The following is a 19,974-nucleotide window of genomic DNA, read 5'->3' as shown; positions in this document are numbered from 1 at the left end:
AAATAAGAGGATGGTGACAATGATGATGATGATGATGATGATGATGATGATGATGATGATGATTCTTAGGTAGGGTCAAAAGCAAAAGGGTGGGACTAAACATATCAATATATTAGCTTAAAGCCCTTTCTGTAATTAACTAAGGCCCGATTTAAACGGGCGCTATGAGGCACCGCATCACGTGCGAGGGGTGGCGCTTTCAAATGCCCCTCGCACGTGATGGGAGAGTAAAAATGGTGGTGCCCTATACACATGGGTGCTGCCATTTTAACGTGATGGATGCCTAGCGTCCGCATGCTTCGGCGCCTTTATGATGCCGCAAGTGCGCCATTGGCGCCTTGTGCCGTCACAACGGCGCCACAAAAAGAACCCGCTTTTTGCGGGTACTTTTTGCTGCACGAGGGAGCCACGTGGTTTTTCCACTGCAACTCCCTCATGCAGCAAACTAGGGCAGCGGGAGACTGCCCTTTTGGGCGGTCTGTATCCCGCCTAAGTCTCAGGAGAGGCATGAATGGGGGACATAAAAACCCTGGATATCAAGTGTGTGGCTATCTGAAGACCCTCAAAGGGTCATTTTCATTACCAGATTTTACTACAGGACCTGGGATTCTGCACTTCTGTCACAAGGACTGTGAAGGTTTTCTCTTTGCTCTAGACATCGGTGGTGGTGGTGGTGGTTGTGGTGTCCTCAGTGAAGTCTTGATACTAGGTTTCCATGGGCTGAGTAAATTCCAGTAAATCAGTCCCTTTTTCTTTTTCCTTTTCTTTTTTCCCTCAGATGTTCCTGGAAGGTGGAGGTCACCGAAAGAAAATGATTCATGAATCATCCTGGTACCATATGGACTTTTTGTTATTTCAGCTCTTGAGACTAGACTGATGTGTGATTTTTATATTGTAAATCATGTAAGCTGCTTTGAGAACCTCTTGACGCTATAAAGAGGGGAAGTGAGTATTCTAAATAAATACATAATAAATATGTAACATTCTATACAGTGGAATTGCAGTGGGTCATAGTTACTGAAGTGAACAATCTACTTTTTGTCAGCACTGACCTACATTTGAAAAGGCTTAAATAGTAGTCTCTTGCACATATACCTAAATTATTCATGTTAAGGAACTGGATTTCCTTGTGCACTACATTGTTTTCCCTTTTGTTTCTGTCTAAAGCTTCAAAGAGAAAAGAGAGAGAGAGAGAATCTAACAGTATCATTTTCTTGTGGAATGGAAAAGGTCCTTTTCATTCTATCTCCATTTCTTTCTGTCTTCTAATATATGTCTGCACATTGTGTGCATGTCAAATTTCATGGAACCCCAAAACAAGAAAGAGCCTTGTAGCACCTGAAGTAAAGATGAATGTTTTGTAGCACAAAAATTTTGAGGAACTCCAAAGCCTACATACTTCTTTCAAGGTAGCAATGTCATCATGTTTGACAGCCAGAAGAGGGTACTAGTAAACAAGCATTCTGAAGAAGTACTAATGTGGTCACCCTTTATGCCTTTATGCCAAAAATGGAAATAAAGTAAAGTGTATTTTTTTACATATTCATATTTATCACTCCAACATGTCAAGTATTTCCGGAAATCAATCAGCAAGTCTCACATGCAAAAAAAAGGGTAGGTCACCACAGCTTTGTAGAGGATTTTACTCATATGCAAAGTTGCCAAGTTCAATACTCTTGCCACATTTGCCTGCCTTTTCTCTAAAGAACTATAGGAAGGATGAATGGGCATGAATAATGATGTTGGTGAATTAATCACACAAAAGTCCATCAATTTGCTGAGGACATCAGTGAAGCATACATTCAAGTTTGGGAATATTGGTGGGGTTTTGTTGTTGTTGTTGTTGTTGTTGTTTTGTATTACAGTTCCCAAAATGTCTTAATCCATATGGCCAGTCATAATGTAGAAGTTATTTTTTGTTTTATGTTTTGTTTTTTTTAAAAAAGACCTTCCCCAGGCTCTGGCCGCAGAGTTTCTGGTTGTATGAAATGTCAGGGGCTTGTTTTTGCGTGAATTTTCAGATGATCTAACAGAGAAACATGTTACATATTTGTAGTGTAAAAGTCTCCAGATATTTGTCTGAGTTGCTCAACACTGGCGGGATACAGACAGCACAAAAAGGGCAGTCTGCCTGTGCCTCCTTTTCCTCCGGCGGGAAACCACAGCAGATAAACTGCACGGTTTCCTGCCGGCAAAAAAAGAACCCTCAAAAAGCAGGTTCTTTTTGTGGCGCGGTTGTGACACCCAAGTGCGCCAATGGCACACTTGGGACATCACAGGTGTGCCACGACGTGCGGATGCTAAGTGTCCATCACGTCAAAATGATCATAGAATCATAGAATAATAGAGTTGGAAGAGACCGCAAGGGCCATCCAATCCAACCCCTTGCCATGCAGGAAATCACAATCAAAGCATCCCCGACAGATGGCCATCTAGCCTCTGTTTAAAGACCTCCAAGGAGGGAGATTCCACTACACTCCAAGGGAGTGTATTCCACTGTTGGACAGCCCTTACTGTCAGAAAGTTCTTCCTAATGTTGAGGTGGAATCTCTTTTGCTGTAGCTTGCATCCATTGTTCCGGGTCCTAGTCTCTGGAGCAGCAGAAAACAAGCTTGCTCCCTCCTCAATATGACATCCCTTCTTATATTTAAACAGGGCTATCATATCACCTCTTAACCTTCTCTTCTCCAGGCTAAACACCCCCAGCTCCCTAAGTCGTTCCTCGTAGGGCATGGCTTCCAAACCCTTCGCCATTTTAGTCACTCTCCTTTGGACATGCTCCAGTTTCTCCACATCCTTTTTAAATTGTGGTGCCCAGAACTGGACACAATATTCCAAGTGGGGCCTGACCAGAGCAGCATAGAGTGTCACTATTACTTCCCTTGATGACACTATACTTTTATTGATGCAGCCTAAAATTGCATTGGCCTTTTTAGCTGTTGCGTCGCACTGTTGACTCATGTTCAACTTGTGGTCTACTTGGACTCCCAGATCCCTTTCACATGTAGTTTCATTCAGCCAGGTGTCGCCCATCCTATATCTGTGCATTTCATTTGTCCGCCCTAAGTGCAGTACCTTACATTTCTCTGTGTTGAATTTCATTTTGTTAGCTTTGGCCCAGCTTTCTAGTCTATTCAGGTCATCGTGAATCTTGATCCTGTCCGTGTGTACGGGGTGCTGCCATTTTGATGTACGGAATACATACTAGGGTTAGGGATCGTCTGCATGGTGCGCACTACCTAATCCTACTACCGCCACACCACATTTTGCCTGTCTGCACCGGGCCACTGTTTACTCTCAATGGCAGAGACTCCTCTGGATCTCAGAATTTCACTTCACCTACCTTGGACGCCAACATGGTCTAGTGATTTGAGCGTTGGACTAGGACTTTGGGGATCAGGGTTCAAATCCCAGCTCAGCCATGGAGACCCACTGGGTGACCTTGGGCAAGTCACATGCTCTCAGCCTCAGAAATGCCCTCTGAAAAAAACTTTCTAAGAAAACCCCATGACAGAGTCGCCTTAGAGTCACCATAAGTCAGAAACAACTTGGAGGCATAGAACAACAACAACAACAATAACCATGGGCTCCATGGGGTCAGGGGACTTGAGCCCTTAAGGCTCAGCTCATGAAATGATCAGGCATGAAGAATAAAGACTAGTAGCATTTCTGTATAGTTGAGCAGCACCCTCTCAATCAAAAGTGTCCTAGTTTATAGCCATCTTTATATTCATTTAATAGGATCTGTTTTCCTTGCTATATTTATGTTACACTTTAAACAATTTTATAAAATTTCATTCATTATTTTGTCACTGTCTTCATGGCAGTCATGCTGTTAACTCCTTCAGCTGATATTACTTCTGCTAGCTGTATTGTGTGTTTTTACTGCTCTACAAAAACATACATTCTGATTTCTGTGTGTGGTTGTGAAAGCTGGGCAGTGAAGTTATATGGTGAGCCTTGCTTAAACAGCAGCAATTTGTACTCAAGTTGAAAAGGATCTTCAGGTCCTAATTCACTCTTCACTGGGTAGAAGTGGAGGGGAGACTAGGGCTGCATCCGCTCTGGGCCCACAACAAACTCCAACTCCCAGAATACCATAGCCTTGAGCCAGGGCAGTTAAAGCGGTGCCAAACTGGGTTATTTCTCCAGTGTGGATGCAGCCTAAAAGTCCAAAGCAGCAAAGAGGCCTAGTCCAGATATCCCAGCTGTTGTGTTTCCTCTCCTTTGTAATTTAAATAAACAACAAATAAATATCTCCACCAGGTTACCATTTCACACATATGACTAATTGCTGCTCCAAGATGGCTTACAACAACACAATAAATTTAAAAGTGTTACAATTCCTGATGTTGTTTTGTCTTGTTCTTGTCTTTGCTTTTTGCTTCAAGTGAACAGGGCTAAGAATCCTTCCTAGAAAGCAGCCTTACATTTTCAGTCAATATATTCCAGTGGTAGAGAGATGAGCATGGTGTAGTGGTTTCAGCATTGGACTACAACGCTGGAGGTCAGGGTTTGGATCCTGATTGGCCACGGAAACCCACTGGGCGACCTTAGGCAAGTGGCATTCTCTCAACCTCCCTCTGAACAAATTGTGCCAAGAAAACCCTGTGCTAGAGTCACTTTAGAGTCGCCATGTCTGAAACAACTTGAAGGTACACAACAACATCTTGGTGATTGGCATACCAGATCATGGTTGTTCCTGGCTAAAACCTGAGACCTAGGAATGTTTCCTGGTGATGTCATTAAGTGTTATATATTAAATACCAACCATAGTTGCTTACAACCTATCATTCAAACATGCAAAGAGAGACAGAGAGAGAGACAGAGAGACCATATGTTCCTGTTTGGACGTAGAGACAGAAATCTTAGCTGGGGGCTGTTTTCAGAGCAAACTGAAATGAGATTATGCTTTCTGACATATTTAGGAAGACAGGATAAGGAATGTACAGTATTATCTTCTAGCCTATTTGTTTCTACCAAGGAGCAGAACAGAAGGTGAGCCCTGGCACCACAATGACTGGGAAGGAATGAGGAAGCTAAGTAAAGCCATATGCACACCTCCTTCCTGCTCCACAGAGTCTTTGAAAGTTACAGCAACAAATCACTTAAGCTCCTAGCTAAACTGGAGATTTCTTCTTGACTGGAGTGGAGCCTTCCCAAATCAGGGAAATTGTGTCTTTGGCACTATCCATACTGCAGAAATAATCCAGTTTGACACCACTTTAATTGCCATGGCACAATGTTATGGAATTCTGGGGACTGTAGTTTTGTGAGACGTTTAGCCTTCTCTGTCAGAGAGCTTTGGTGCCACAATAAACTACAGTTCCCAGAATTCCATAGCACTGAGCCATGGCAGTTGAAGTGGCATCAAACCGGATTATTTCTGCAGTGCGGACGCAGCCTTTGTCTCTCATTTGGAGATGACCCACAAAACTCAGGACGAGGCACTGAGATTTAGCAACTCTATTCAATGGCTTCAGTTAAAACAGTATTTCTCAGGGGTCTTTCATGCTGCCTTCGAGATGTGAATAAAAGTGCTGCCAGAAGAAGAGTGAGATCAGCTAAGAACAAGAGAGATCTTGTAACAACTTTGAGAGCAGCTGAAAGAAAGAAGTTGGCAGCAGTCTACTTCCTCAGATGCATTTGGTGGAGTGGAAGCCAGGTACAGGCGGCCATTGGTATGTGGAGATGTCAATACAAATTACAAATCCTTTCTGTATGGACGATATCACACAAATGAAATTGAAATTATAATCCAGTGTCATCCTGAACGGAATCATGCATATTCATGTTATTGCACAAAGTTTACCACACTCAATCGCTGGCAGTCTGAACGCATTCCGAATGCAATCACGCACCAATCCACACTTAAGTAAATTCGGTGAACCAGCGAGGTCACAAACCCTGTTCCTAGGCAACTTTGCACTGTGCGCTGTTGTTTGGTGTGATGTGCATGTCTCCTTTAGTCCTGGTTCCGCCACCCCCCCCCCCCAATCTGGAAGGAGGGGTTTCCCATGAAGCCACGCTGCAATTCCACTTCAATTTTGCTTCTGCTTGTCCTTCAGCATTGGATGGACCGGGAGCTATTGGATAACCATTATATTCATGTTTTAACATGACAAGAGTGAGTATATGCTCGTTTTAACGTGTATAGTGCATGTTCTTTCAACCATTCTTCCCCCCCCCCCCAACCTCTTTTGTAAATTGTGGGGTTCCTTGGTTCCTCTCTCGCACTCGCCTAAATATGCTATGCTCCAGTCATCTGGGGTCTTACTGAGCATGCGCAAGGGTGCCAATTTGCAATTAAGAACCCACCGATGTGATGGCTTACTTCACACAGAATCTGGGTTGCATTCAGGGAGGCCATTACAGCATATTTAAGTTGTGATAAGTAATCACGTAATTGCGTGAATTTTAGAATTGCCTGCGCTATCTTCTCTTTCAAAATTGAGAGCCTCCCGTCCCATGTGATAAATTCCTATGAATTCCAATAGAGTGTGTCTTTCCCTGTGTGATAAAGTCCTCCTAGGTAGTGTGCTTTTAACCCCTTGTTGTGCTCCGTGTGTGATAAGCATTAGCGAATTGGCTTGCTTTCCTGGGAGGCCAGCGCTTGCCTTGAACCAATTTCGGGATGGAAAAGTCCTAGAAGCCCCTAGCCACACTGGCATACAGGTGGCCATGATAAACGACTTGAAGACACACAACAACAATAACAACAACAACAACCACTGTTCCTACAGCAAGGCAATCAATCAGTCAATCCATCAATCTGGCAGCAAGTCCTCGTCAAAGAAGCCTCCAAAAGGCACTCTGCCGCCACCAGCAGCAGCAGCAGCTTGAGCCCAGCCAAGGCAAGGCAAGGCAAGGCAGGGACTCCAAGAGTCAGGCAGCAGCAGAAGCAGCAGCAGTGGCGTCTACACGTGCAAAGGCGGGGCGAGAGCGCGGCGGGGCTGGGCCAGGCGGAGGCTGAGGCTGGCAGCGGGAGCAGGAGCCGCAGAGCCCTTGGCAGCAGCAGCAGCAGCAGGAGCAGCAGCGCCCACCAGCCCCGTGCCCCCTCGGCCTCCAGAGGGATGATGGGGCCCCTCAAGGAAAGCAGCAAGGTGAGCTGGGGAGGAAGGGGACGGGGAGGCCTCCGGAGAAGCCCCTCAGCAGGCAGGCTGGCCGGGGGCCCTCCTTGGCCAGGACGCCTCCTCCAGTCCAGCCTTTTCCCCGGGAGGACTTTGTAGGGGGATCAGAAGTCCTGCTTTCCAGCAGGAATTCCCAGGCTGCCCAGGCGTCCTCCTTTGACAAGACAGGTCCTCCGTTTCAGCCTTCTCTCTCCCTCCCTCTCTCTCTCTCTCTTCAGGGAGGGATCCCCAAACGCCCTCCGTTTGGAACAAGACTGAGAAGCAGGCATTAATCTTTAAGGAGCTTTTTGAGCTTTCCATCCGCCCGAATGTCCTACATTTTGCCTTGCCTTGGGCACCCTGGGCACCCTGGAATTCCCAAAGTGTCCTCCATTTGGAGCAGGACTAAAGGGCAGGGATTGTATTTAGGAGTGTTTCTAGATTTTGTTTTTCAGTCATGTCCTCCCCCTTCATGGGCCTGCCCTCCATTTTAGGGGGCCTGGCCCTCCTTTGAGGTGAGGACACCTGGTGCCCCTGAAGCAGGTTGACACTCCCCATGGCTCTGGCTGGGAAGGGGCTCTTAGAGGGCTTCTGAGTCAGGAAAATATATTTGCATCCCCCTCTCTCCCTCTTTCTTCCCTTCCTTCTATCCTTCCCCGCCAGCCCAGAGAGGATGACGAGGCCATTCATTGCCCCCCCTCCAACCCACCCCCAAAATGCCCGCCAAGCAGCAAGCAGCTTGGAAAAAGAAGAAGGGCTGTTCCTTTCCTTGGCGCCTGTGACAGGCTTGTGGCATCATTGTCCACTTGGAAGACCTGAGGTGGAATTTGTGTAGGATGGAGGGGGGCATGTTTTGGGTGGGTGTGAATTGGGGAGAGTGCTGAGACAGGAGTGTATATAGACTCCTATGGGGTGGGTTGGGTGAGTGGGAATTGGGAAGGGTAATGAGAAAGTGAGGTTTATGGATCCCTGGGGGCGAGGGTGTTTTAGGTGGTCTGAGTGAGATGTGAACTGGGAAGGTTGCTGAGAAAGCAAGGTGTATTGTAAGGTCTATTGTAATCCCAATAGAACCCTATTGGGGAAGGGGTATAAGGTTTGGGTGGGATAGTGAGAATTGGGAAGGGTGCTGAGAAAGTAAGGTGTATGGACCCCTATGGATGCTTGGGAGAGTACATAGCTTGGGTGGGTTGGGTGGTGTGTAAATTGGGAAGGGTGCTGGAAAAGCAGGGAATGTGAACCCCTCTGGAGGGTGGGGGTTTACAAGGTATTGGTGTGAATTGGGAAGGGTGCTAAGAAAGTAAGGTGTAAGGACCCCTATGGCTGGGAACATAGCTTGGGTGGGTTGGGAAGGGTGCTGAGAAAACATGATGTGTGGACCCCTATGGATGGGGAAGGGGTAAAAGGTTTGAGTGGAATGGGTGGAGTGTGAATTGGGAAGGATGCTGAGAAGGTAGGATGTATGGACTCTTTTGAGGGGATGTACAAGGTTTGGATGGGTTGGGTGAGTGCGAATTGGGAAGGGTGCTGAGAAAGTAGGGTGTAGGGAACCCTATGTTTGTGAGGGGTCCATCACACCACCACCATCACCACCATCACACACAGCAAAGGATGGTTTGCAGAGGGCTTCCTTTTCTTCTCCCCTCATCCTTCCTCCATCCCTGAAAGAGTCTGACATCATCCCTGCTGCTGTTGCTGCTGCAGATCTTTTTCCCATAGGGTTTTTTTTGGGGGGGGGGGGGAATCAAGCTTAGGAATGACGTCACCCCCAAACTAGGGAGTTTCCTCAGTTTCTCCATTTGGCTTGACTCTCCTCCCCCCCCCCATCCTCACCCTTACCGATGTGCCACAGCAGTCTCTTGGGGGGCTGAAGGGGCAGTACATGTGGCAGAAATGTGGATGCAGACTCAGGTAATTGCCTTGATAGACCCTTAGCAGCTGCTCCACTGCAAATGCAGAACCATTATTCAGCTGGTGCACAGGATCCATCGTTGTCTGGGTTAGGAAATAATTCATTTTTAATTAGTTGACATCTGCTCAGTCTCTCTCTCTCTCTCTCTCTCTCTCTTTCTCGTCCTGAAAATCCACCTCTAAATAGATTTCTTCTTGGTCCCTCAACCAAGTGTGGTTATAACATTGTGGTATTTACTGTTGATGACTGGAATTGTGGACTGTGGTGTTGCAGAAGGGCTGAAATGTGGCAGGGTAGGGATGGACAACTGTAGTAGGTCCAGGGGGCAATTTTATAACCCTGGGACCTTCTAGGGGCTCCTCAGAAAGGTAGAAATGCCCCCCTAAAGAAATGGGTAGAAGTCTACTTCTGCTTTTGAAAAATGAGCATTTTAAATGTTAAATGGAGTAGGCTCTCCTGCTTTCAAAAACCTATTTAAAAGGCTGAGGTTTTTTTATCCCGAAAAAAAATGGTCTTGAAGGAGCCAACAGGGTTTCATAGAACTAAGCCACTACTGCAGTACTTGAACACATCCACACGTTATTATTGAAGTCTCAAAGGACTTTTCATATGTGTCTATCTTGTGTGCCTTCAAGTCATTTCCAGCTTATAGTGATCCGAGAACCCTAGCACAGGGATTTATTGTCAAAATTTGTTCAGAGGAGGTTTGCCTTTGTCTTCCTCTGAGGCTGAAACAGTGTGACTTACCCAATGTCACCCAGTGGGTTTCCATGGCTGAGCGGGGATTTGAACCCTAGTTTCCAGAGTCATAATCCAATGCTCAAACCACTAAAACACACTGGCTTTCATTCATTTTCATAAACATTATAGTAAACTTGCCCAGAGCCCACATACTCTTAGCAGAGAGCCGAAGCCCAGCCCAGCCCAGCTTTGGACTTATACATTAGATATGCTCGCAGTCATATTTGTTGCATTTGGGAAACAGTGACCCAAAGCACCAGCCCGATCCAAGAGCTAAATGAGTGACATGACAACTGCTGAATATTGCTTTGCTGTGGGCAGGCCTCCATGCCAGTGATGTCATGGTTAGTGAACAGTGCAGCATATTACCAGCATTGCACAGAACTACCCTTTATGGACTGTGACTCCCATAATCCCCCCAACCAGCATAACCAGAGTGCAGGTTGATTGTGGATTCTAGAAGAAATAGTCCAATACAGTAACATTCCCAGACTTTTTGTTCTGCATTGTTGTAGGAAAATGCCTCATGCCAAGCAGACAATTCATTCATCTAGTTCAATACTGTCTGGCAGCATATCTCTCAGAGTCCTTTCCAGCCTTATCTGGAAATACAAAGAGATCAGTCCTAGGACCTTCTACATATAACTAGTACTGAAACATATCCCTTTTCACCTCTTTCCAACTTCCACTGCTGTGTGCGTGTGTGTGTGCTGTGTTGATTTCATTCATTGCTGCCGAATCACATGGTTAAGTATTTACAACTGGGATGTTAGTCATATGAAGTTCCACCCATATGAAAGAAGCACTTTTCAGTGACAAAGGCCTGTTACAGACTGCCCAAATAAAGCTGCTTCGGGTCTCTTTGGAGGTATGCTATTTAAATGATGCATGGGTCCTAAGAGTCTGGAGGTCGCGCCAAAGCCACACTCCATTCCTAAGCACTGGAGTGCAGCTTTGGTGCAGCTTACGGAGTCTTAGGATGCATGCATCATTTAAATAGCATACCTCCAAAGAGACCTGAAGCAGCTTTATTTTGGCAGTCTGTAACAGGCCAAACACTATGTTAACATCACAATTTGAGTCAGACCTTTGATGGGACTGAGAGACAGGAAGGTATGACCCATCTTATCTTGTTGTCATTGTCAGGAGCACAAAATGCAAGACAAGGAGATGTGCCGCAGCCGTATCCCTCGCTTGATCCTCAGACCTCATCTCCCCCAGCAACATGCCCATCACCAGAAAGTGTCCCCAGCATCTGAGTCCCCTTTCTCCGAAGAGGAGAGCAGAGAATTCAATCCTCTCAGCTCTTCTGGAGGTTCTGCAAGGACAATGAGCAGCACCAGCTTTTGTTCAGGTATATGATGAAAATGCATACATGAGAATATTGTTCTTCTAACTTGATTTCAGTTTTCAGTTTTTAAATATAATTATAGATTTGGAGTAGGAGTTGTTGGTCAGCTCTCTGTTGAATGCAGGATCTGCAACGCAGGATGTAATTACAACATCCCTAATAGATGGCTGTCCAACCTCTGTTTAAATACTTCCACTACATGTCTGGCAGTTGTATGTGTGCAGAAGATGTAGAAAGTTCTTTCTAGAACATATATTAAACAAAAGTCATCAGTATCATACCATGGTACAATGAGGAAACAAATGTTTTTCTAGGCTGCACCACCAAAAGTATGGTGTTCATATAAGAGAAAAAAAAGTATTATCTGTTTTTATCAGACATCACCTGAAATACTGTGTCTAGTTTAAGAGAGATATTAACCAGATGTAATGTATTTAGAAAATAACAATAAAGGATTTCTAAACAAAACCTTTTGAGGAACTGTTGAGTGAGTTGGGCATATTTAGACTGGAGAGAAGAAAACTGTGAGGTCAAATATTTGAAAGGTTGGCACATATGGAAGAAGGGGCAAGCTTAGAATCATAGAACCATACAATTAGAAGAGACCACAAGGACCATCCAGTCCAAAACCCCTGCCATACAGGAACTCACAATCAAAGCATCCCTGACAGATGGCCATCCAGCCTCTCTTTAAAGCTTATTTTCTCCTGGTCCAGAAAACCAGTGGGTTCAAATTATAAGAAAAGAGATTTCAACTAAACATTAGGAGGAATTTCATAATGGTAAGAGCAACAGATCTGGCAACCTTCTTAATCTTAATTGGGTACCCCCTGGCCATGACATTAGGCTAGATATCATGATAGCCATTTCCACACAAATATATGGAATAACTTTCAGAAGGAGTCAATGCTAGCAAGTCTATAAACTGAAACTTGTAAAAAATCACAAAAGCCTTCAACTTCTCACTGTTTTTTGTTTATAATCATTGTATCTATCAGCAGTGTGTCACCCAGTACATTCTGTTTGTACTTTGCTGTATTTTTCTGTATGCTGATTTAGTTACGGCTAGGTACAGTACAGCTTAGAGAAAAACAAAGTTGTTAGTAAAATTCAGTTCTGAACATATTAAAGCACGTGTCTCTGACTGAAATCAGATGTTACTGTTTCAATTGCTAAGTGTTTATCTTAACTGCTGCATGAAAAATTGCCATGGCTGTTTTAACAGAGCTGAGGTTTACATCCTCTGACAGGTTTAAAAGGTTTAAAGTTCAAGAACTGCCAAACGTACGTATAAAAAGTCAGGGGTAAGTGGGCTAGGGAATTGGGGACTTAGGATTCCTTTAAAAACAAACGATTAACCATGTAGTCCATGAGTCAAAACAAAACCAGAGTTGAGTACCAGCCTTATTAAAACCACACATCACAAAAGTGTGTGAGCTTACCAATTCTCCATGGTAATTTCCAAAGAGGTAGTTGTGTTTGTTTTTTCAAGCAAAAACAACAGAGTCTAGTGTACATAAAAGACTAATGCATTTATTATAGCATATTGTTTCATTAATCAAGTAATTTGATACTTGAAATTCTGTACAGAATTCCAAGTATGTATGCTTCAAGTGGGACTATACACAGTGAATTTAGGTGGAAATTAATTACAGTGGCAGTAACATTATGTTAACAGTAATCAAACTGTTGCTTATAAAAGAAATCTTTAACTCAGCTCAGAATTCTGATGTTCATGAATCTGATGAAGTAGAATATTGTCCATGAATATTTGTGCTATAATTAATGTATTAATGTTTAAGATTCCAGAAGATTATTTATGTTATGATTTTGTAAGTTTTCTAAAGTATCTAAAGTCTTTATCTCATTAATAAGGATTGACAAACTAGTCCTGAGTCATGTAATATTGATTTTCAAGATCGAACCGCCTGCTGTTCATTGCATCAATTGTGTGGGTCAATAGCAAAATTGGAAATTACAGTATACAAATGAAAACACTGGTGCTAATTGATTCATGGAAATTAACAATCTACAGCCATACAATAGCTTAAGAACACTGGTTCTGTATAAGAAAATCTGGAAAGTTGTTTCACTAAAAGACAGTGTACATAACGTTTGCCACCTTGACCACATTCTGATGTTGCTTGATCACCCCTATCCCAAGTTTCATCTGTGAAATGTTGGAGGGTATGTAGCAGTGATGTATGTAGCAGTGCTGTATCCAAGTCTTTTAGTCAAAGCCTCAAGACAGATCTCAAGTCCTTGCAAGATACTTTCAAGTTGAGTCTCAAGTTTAGTCTCAAATCTGGGAGCCAGCTTTTAACAGAAAAAAAGGAAGCAGGGTGTGTTTTTCAGAGGGAACATTAAGTGTGCCAGGCAATGGGCTTGAAACAGGGTTTGGGGGCTACTTGGAAGCCTGTCCCCACAGTACATCAGTGAAGCCTCCTAAAGTTTTTCTTTCCACCTCAAGTCTATTGCCTAACATATTTGCTGTTCCCTTCCAAGAAATGTGCCCCACACTTTGGGGGCAGGTCTTGCATGCTGCTTGAAGTGAACGGCACTAGCAAATCAGTCACTGAAAAAAAAATACAAGTCTTGAGTCAAGTCAAGTCAGTGTGTCATTTTTGCCAAGTCAAGTCCAAATCACCAAAGTGACTTAAGTATGACTTAAGTCCAAGTTAATTGACTCAAGTCTACATCATTATTATGTAGTAACTGTAGTGGCAGGAAAATCAGCCATAGCTTTTGATTTCTTGCAGCAAGTTCTAAGTAGTCCAACACTGTCCCCTGATTTTAAGAGACTACCCACTTCTGTCTTGTAGAGAAAGACCTATACAGACCCAAATTAAAAGGTAAAGAATAGATCAACCAAAATATGGAAATACAATCAGCCCTCCATGTCCATGTGTTCTGCATCCATGTATTCAACCATTCATGGCTTGAAAAATACACACACACCCCTCCAAAAAGCAAACCTTGATTTTGCCATTTTATATAAGGGGCACCATTTTACTATGCCATGGCATTTAATGGGACTTCAGCGTCCACAGATTTTGGTATTCATGGAATACCAAAATACCATTCATGGTAGTCTTGGAACCAAACTCCAGCAGATACCAACAGTCTAGTGTACGTTGACAATATATTATATCATCCTTTCCCAAACTAGTGCCTTCCAGGCATATGTTGGATTGCAGCTCTCATAAAACCCAAGCACTGTTGGATGAACAATAATCAGCATTTACTTTTTGTAAAGTCTAGTCATCCACAATATTTTAAAAATATATAGAAATATTTGTTTATGCTTGACTTTGCCAGCATGGTGATTTTAAAATTGTTGGACTACAGTTTCCATAATTCATCAGAATAATAGGCAGATGGCTTATGGAAACTGTGGTCCAACACATCTAAAGAGCATTAGGTTAGGGAAGGCTATATTATACTAAACCAATATTGGTAAAAATAAATGCAATTAACATATATCTTCTACAGCGTCGTGTGTGTGTGTGTGTGTGCGCACGCGCATGCACACATACATGTAGTTATATGTATCCATGCACACACATCTATGCATGTATAACAAAAGTAACATGGAAAGAATAATTAGGTTCCTATGTCACACACATACAGAGATGAGCAGTTCAATGTATTTCACCAGACTTTTCATTCAAAACTAACAATAAGCACATGTGACATTAAAAAGCTGGGTCAAGTGAAGCCTTACATTGGCAAAGAAAACCATGTTGAGCCTTGCAGAGACCACTTGAAAGCCTGTTCCAAAATGTATCTAAGGGCCCCAACAGATAGGCCAAAATAAAGCTGCTTCAGGCCACTTTGGATGTATGCTGTTTGAATGATCCATGCATCCTAAGAGGCCGGAAGCTGCACCAAAGTTGTGCTCTAGTCCTAAGGACTGGAGTGCAACTTTGCTGCAGGTTCTGGCCTCTTAAAATGTGTGTCATTTAAACAACATACTTCCAAAGTGACCCGAAGCAGCTTTATTTTGGCCTGTCTGTTAGGGCCCTGAGATAGGTTTTTCTTTCACAAGCGTCCACTTATTAGTTCTATTTTGCTGGCCAAGTAAGGAGCCTATCACTCTGCTTAAACAACCCAGCTTATCTCATCCAAATTCAAGCCTAAATTGGGAGGCAGCCAAGTCCTACTGCAAGGATTTTGCCACCGAAGCTGCCAGGCAAGTACAGCCCAGCTGCAGCCTGGATCCCAGGTGAGCTCCGACGACCTTATTTCAAAGCCAGAAGCTTTCCGACTTGGAAAAATGGCTGCCAGAACTTTCCTGGGACTCAAGCTGCAGCCAGACTGTACTTGTCCAGCAGCTTCGGTGGCAAAATACTTGCAGTAGGACCTGGCTGCCTCCCAATTAGGCTTGAATTTGGATGAGGTAAGCTGGGATATTTAAGCAAAGCGACTGGTTTTTGTTGTGTACCTTCAAGTTATTTCTGATTCATGGCAACCCTAACATGAACCTATCATGGGGTTTTCTGGGGTGAGAGTGTTCCAACTTGCCCAAGGACACCCAGTGGGTGTTCATGGCCAATTGGAGAATTGAATCCTGATCTCCAGAGTCAATAGTCTGATGCTCAAACCACTACATTATGCTTACATATCTATTTAAAAAGTAATCGTGCTTGGAGTAACCGGTGAGGAAGGCTTATCTGCTCTCCCTGTTTCCCTCTGTGTTGTGTTCACTTTGTCTGTTATAGTCAGACACACATAACTATAGCAGAATTGGCTAGAGTAAGAATTCTGCTGTTTCCTAGCTCAGTTTGTTTATCACATTGTTTACAGCGGGCATGCTGCTGCCACCCAGTATCCAAAGTCTGTTTGCCATCAACATCTTCCCAAAGCTGATGCTGCTGAACAAATGAGGAGGAGGAAAGGGGATGGGTGTAAAAAGCCTTTGTAAAAAGGACCTTCACTGTCAGAGGCTTTGTTAACTGAAGTATGCTTGTATTAAGAACATGAGCAGAAGCTATTAGAACTTAGCATTCTGGAAGAGCTTGAAGGCTTAACCAATGTCAAGTCTCAAATGTTAAACATATAGCGAAGGAAGTCTCTGAGCATACACAAAGAGTCTTCTGGCCCCATTTTTATGCATTCATTTTTATCCCACCCTTACACAAAGGAGATCCTCCAATGCAACAGACACAGTTCTGTGCCCCCATTTTGCCCTTATAACAGCCCTGGCAATTTCAAGGTTGAGTGGGGATTTGAATCTGGTCATCCCCTAGTTCAGCACTCTTACCAATTCATGCCTATAAGTATGACAGGGACACAACTTAGAAAGGTTACTTTTTGGAGCCATGATGGCTGGGGATTCTGATCTAGAAAAGTAACTTTTCCATGTAGTGGGAGCAGAGCTTCTAGGACAGATGTCAAGCTGGCCCAATTTATTTTTGCTGCTCTGTTTGTGTCTCATTCACTGCCAGGATGTGTTATGTTATGATCTCAAAAATTGCAGTACTAAATCATCACTGACCAGGATGCTGTTTCCTTATTTTCTCTGTAAAGCTTCCATGTGCTCATTAACTTCATTTCCCCCCATTTCCCTTTGAGTTTAATTATTACACAAATGTTCTTTGAGCAGGAGAATTTCTCCCACCCCCTGATTTTGGAACTATTTAATTCAGATTAAACAATGTTATTTCCCAGAATAAAAGAGTTCTTCTCCGGCTTAAGTAACCTTTAAACTGCCTAAGGTATTTGCATCACTGCAGTGGCAAGTCTGGTACTCATGCATTTTACCACGCCAAGCCATTGTGTAGTTTGTCTCTATTGTTAATCTGGCCTTAGTCTGTGAGTATTGCTTCCTGGCATTTTTCATTTTAGAAAATAACACTACTGAACTCTGTAATTGTACATTTGCGTTAGCAGTTATTCATTCCTCCTCCCTACCAAATGATGTCATAGGTGATGTGCAGGCTACAGTCTTTAAAACAACAACAATAATAAGTAGGTATGCTGGTACAGCTCTTATTGACAAATATTGTAAAATATGACATGAGACTGCTTGGATTTTTTCCCCCCTGCATAATATAATATATGAGCTCCACTCTTCAGCTCCTTTGAACCTATTTCTAAACTATGTATTATGCTAATAAGTGTTATTCAGCTTAGGTGGATCAACTCAACTAAAAAAGCCAAAGCCCTGAGTTTGCAAGCCCTGAGCAGGACTGTTAATAGGGTCTCTTGGATGTCTCTTGTTTCATAAGTTGAAACGAACTGGAAGGCACATAACAGAATAGGACTCTTATTTTCCTGCATTTCAGTAAAGTGTGTGTGACCCTGCTTTGGATCAGAACTGTTGTGTGCACCTGGAGGAGGTTTAACTTCTTATCTACTCCACATGGGAATTAGAAAAAGAGGGGAAAACCCATTGGTGGAAGTGAAGGCTTTAGATCCAATGTGGCTGTGTTTGTGAAGTTTGAAAGGATAACCAGCTGGAGGGCAAAAGTTTAAATCCCCCCCCCCCCTTTGGATCTGCTGGTCCAAATCCAGACCTGGCCTATGCATTATTTGAATGTAAAAATGAACAACAAAGTGATCCTAAATTTCACATTCCATGTTTAATACATATCTCCCAATATTTCACAGATGAAAACTGGGACACATGTGAACAGGCAACATCAGAGTGTGGACAAGATGGCAAAATGTATTAATGAGGAAGAACAGACAAGCTAGGGGAGGCTGAAGCATACTGCTTTTGCCTGAGCTTACTTGGAAGGGAAAGATTCCACCTCCTCTCCTCTCCCTCCTGCTGGTTTAGTGCACATGTACACTGTAGAAATAATGCAGTTTTACACCCCATTGTGTTGTAGCTGCCCCCTACGAAATCCTGGGATATGTAATTTTACAAGGACTTTAGCCTTCTCTGCCAAAGAGTTTTGGTTCATCACAAAACTACAAATCCTAGGTTTCTGTAGGATGGAGCCATGACAGTTAAAGTGGGATCAAACTGCATTGTTTCTACAGTGTAGATGCACCCATAATTTAGTGCAAGTTACTTTTACATTTTGAACTCAGTGTGCAGAAAATGGAGTAAGCTGCTCATGAACAGGGAATGTGGGAGGAGGAGAAAGAAACCGAGACATCTGAAAAGCAGCTGAAAAAGTGGGATAATAGCAGATTAAGTTGAATTGTCCATGAAAACTGGGATGGAGGGTGTGCTATCACAGGATGTAGTTGAGCCCTTGAGTTGGACTTTTAAATCATAGAGTTGGAAGAGACCACAAGGGCCATAAAATCCAACCCTCTGCCATACAGGGCTACACAATCAAAGCACCTCTTACGGATGGCCACCCAGCCTCTGTTTAAAAACCTCCAAAGAAGGAGACTTCACCACATTCTGAGGCAGAATATTCCATTGTGAAACAGCTCTTACTGTCAGGAATGTCTTCCTAAGGTTGAGATGGAATTTCTTTTCCTGTAGTTTATTATTATTATTATTATTATTATTATTATTATTATTATTAAGTTTTATTTATATAGCGCTGCTCCATCATCATTATTTCCTCTTAATGAAACTCTGAACTTGGGTGCAGAAGATCCCACAGGAACATGCAACCTACATGGATGGATGGATGGATGGATGGATAGAGTTACTTTTATATGTCACCTTTCTTCCAATGTGCCTAAATCAGTGTATAGAGCTTTCCTCTTCTGTACTTTATGCTAAAAAGTATGGGTAGGTCAGACTGAGAGAAAATGACTGGTTCAAAGAGTATGATCATGGATCAATGGTGACTTAAAACTGGACCTCCCAATTTCTAATTCAACTCTATAACTATGCCACAGTGCTTTTGCATAATGTTCTGTAGATGTGTAGCAATGAGAACACTGAGGATCCTTCCATTTGTAGGTGGCATCCTTAACAGTACCTTGATACTGAAAATGGTTCAGCAGCATGGGAGCAAATCCTTTTGAATTTAGCAGGACTGCAAAAAGTTACAACATGCCATTTTAATAACACAGTTTCTTTCATGTTATTATTAATGAGTGGGGACAGGGGGGACCTTTTCAAAATGTGCAATTATTCTTGCAATTGTGTGTATAGTTCATTAATTCAGCTCAATACAAAACTTCCAGCTGGATGGCAGCATTCAATAAAAATGAAACAATTGCTTTGGGGCATGCTGTCCGTCATCTGACATTGAAACAGGCACCCTCCCTGGTTCCCTCCCTCCCCCTCCCTCTCCTGCCTTTCACCCTTTGGTTTGCATTTCAGCTGCAAGAGTCAGATGTCAAGCCGAGGAAAACATTCTCCCAGCAGCATCAGCTGGCACATGTGCTGCGGGATTCCTCACATCGGGGCTGTTTTCTTCATAAACAGCACTGCTTTTTTTTGGAGTGCCTCTTGCAAAGCACGACTGTTATATTATCAATCAGAAAAAAAGAGTATGCTTTAACAAGGGTTAGCCACCCAGTTTTTTTAATGTCCCCTCAGCTCAGTTGTTGCTTCCAACATAGAAAAAAATTGTCCCCCAAAACCCAGGAGGACATTAAACCTTCACTGTGAAAGAACTAGATCCTGAAGAAATTACTGTAAATCTTGAAAGTTCCACCACCATTCCCTCCCCTTGCTGTACCTCTTATCATTTTCTCTCCTGTCTCATTCCTTTTGCTTTTTACAGGGCTGGCTTAAGATACTTTGCTGCCTGAAGCAAAGCAGCAAATGGCACTGTTCCCCAAGTCATACCATCTAAAGCAACCAAGTTAGTTTGGCCAGGAGACAGCAATTTCCACAACCACTCCTTTCCATCTAGTGAAAATATAGTAACAGCAGTGAAGAAAATCACTTAACAGTTTTCTGTCCCCCAAGACATACAAAATATGCCAGTCTTACTTCT

General features: G+C 43.2%; 1 protein-coding gene across 3 annotated transcripts in view; it reads left to right on the top strand.

Annotated features, from left to right (window-relative positions):
* Nucleotides 1-6,894: 6,894 nt before the first annotated feature.
* Nucleotides 6,895-19,974, top strand: part of SYBU (syntabulin) — a 57,507-nt gene continuing 44,427 nt past the window's right edge. For 2 of the 3 annotated variants that reach the window (XM_042466044.1, XM_042466042.1), the window contains exons 1-2: nt 6,895-7,103; nt 10,906-11,113. In XM_042466044.1, the coding sequence (XP_042321978.1) occupies nt 7,074-7,103; nt 10,906-11,113 (238 nt within the window). In that variant the 5' untranslated portion in view covers nt 6,895-7,073. The remainder of the gene's footprint in view (nt 7,104-10,905; nt 11,114-19,974) is intronic. The other variant, XM_042466043.1, reaches the window with a different exon arrangement.

This window comes from Sceloporus undulatus, chromosome 4 (genome assembly GCF_019175285.1).
Source record: "Sceloporus undulatus isolate JIND9_A2432 ecotype Alabama chromosome 4, SceUnd_v1.1, whole genome shotgun sequence".
Taxonomy (NCBI): domain Eukaryota; kingdom Metazoa; phylum Chordata; class Lepidosauria; order Squamata; family Phrynosomatidae; genus Sceloporus; species Sceloporus undulatus.
This window is presented reverse-complemented; position numbering and strand designations above follow the sequence as displayed.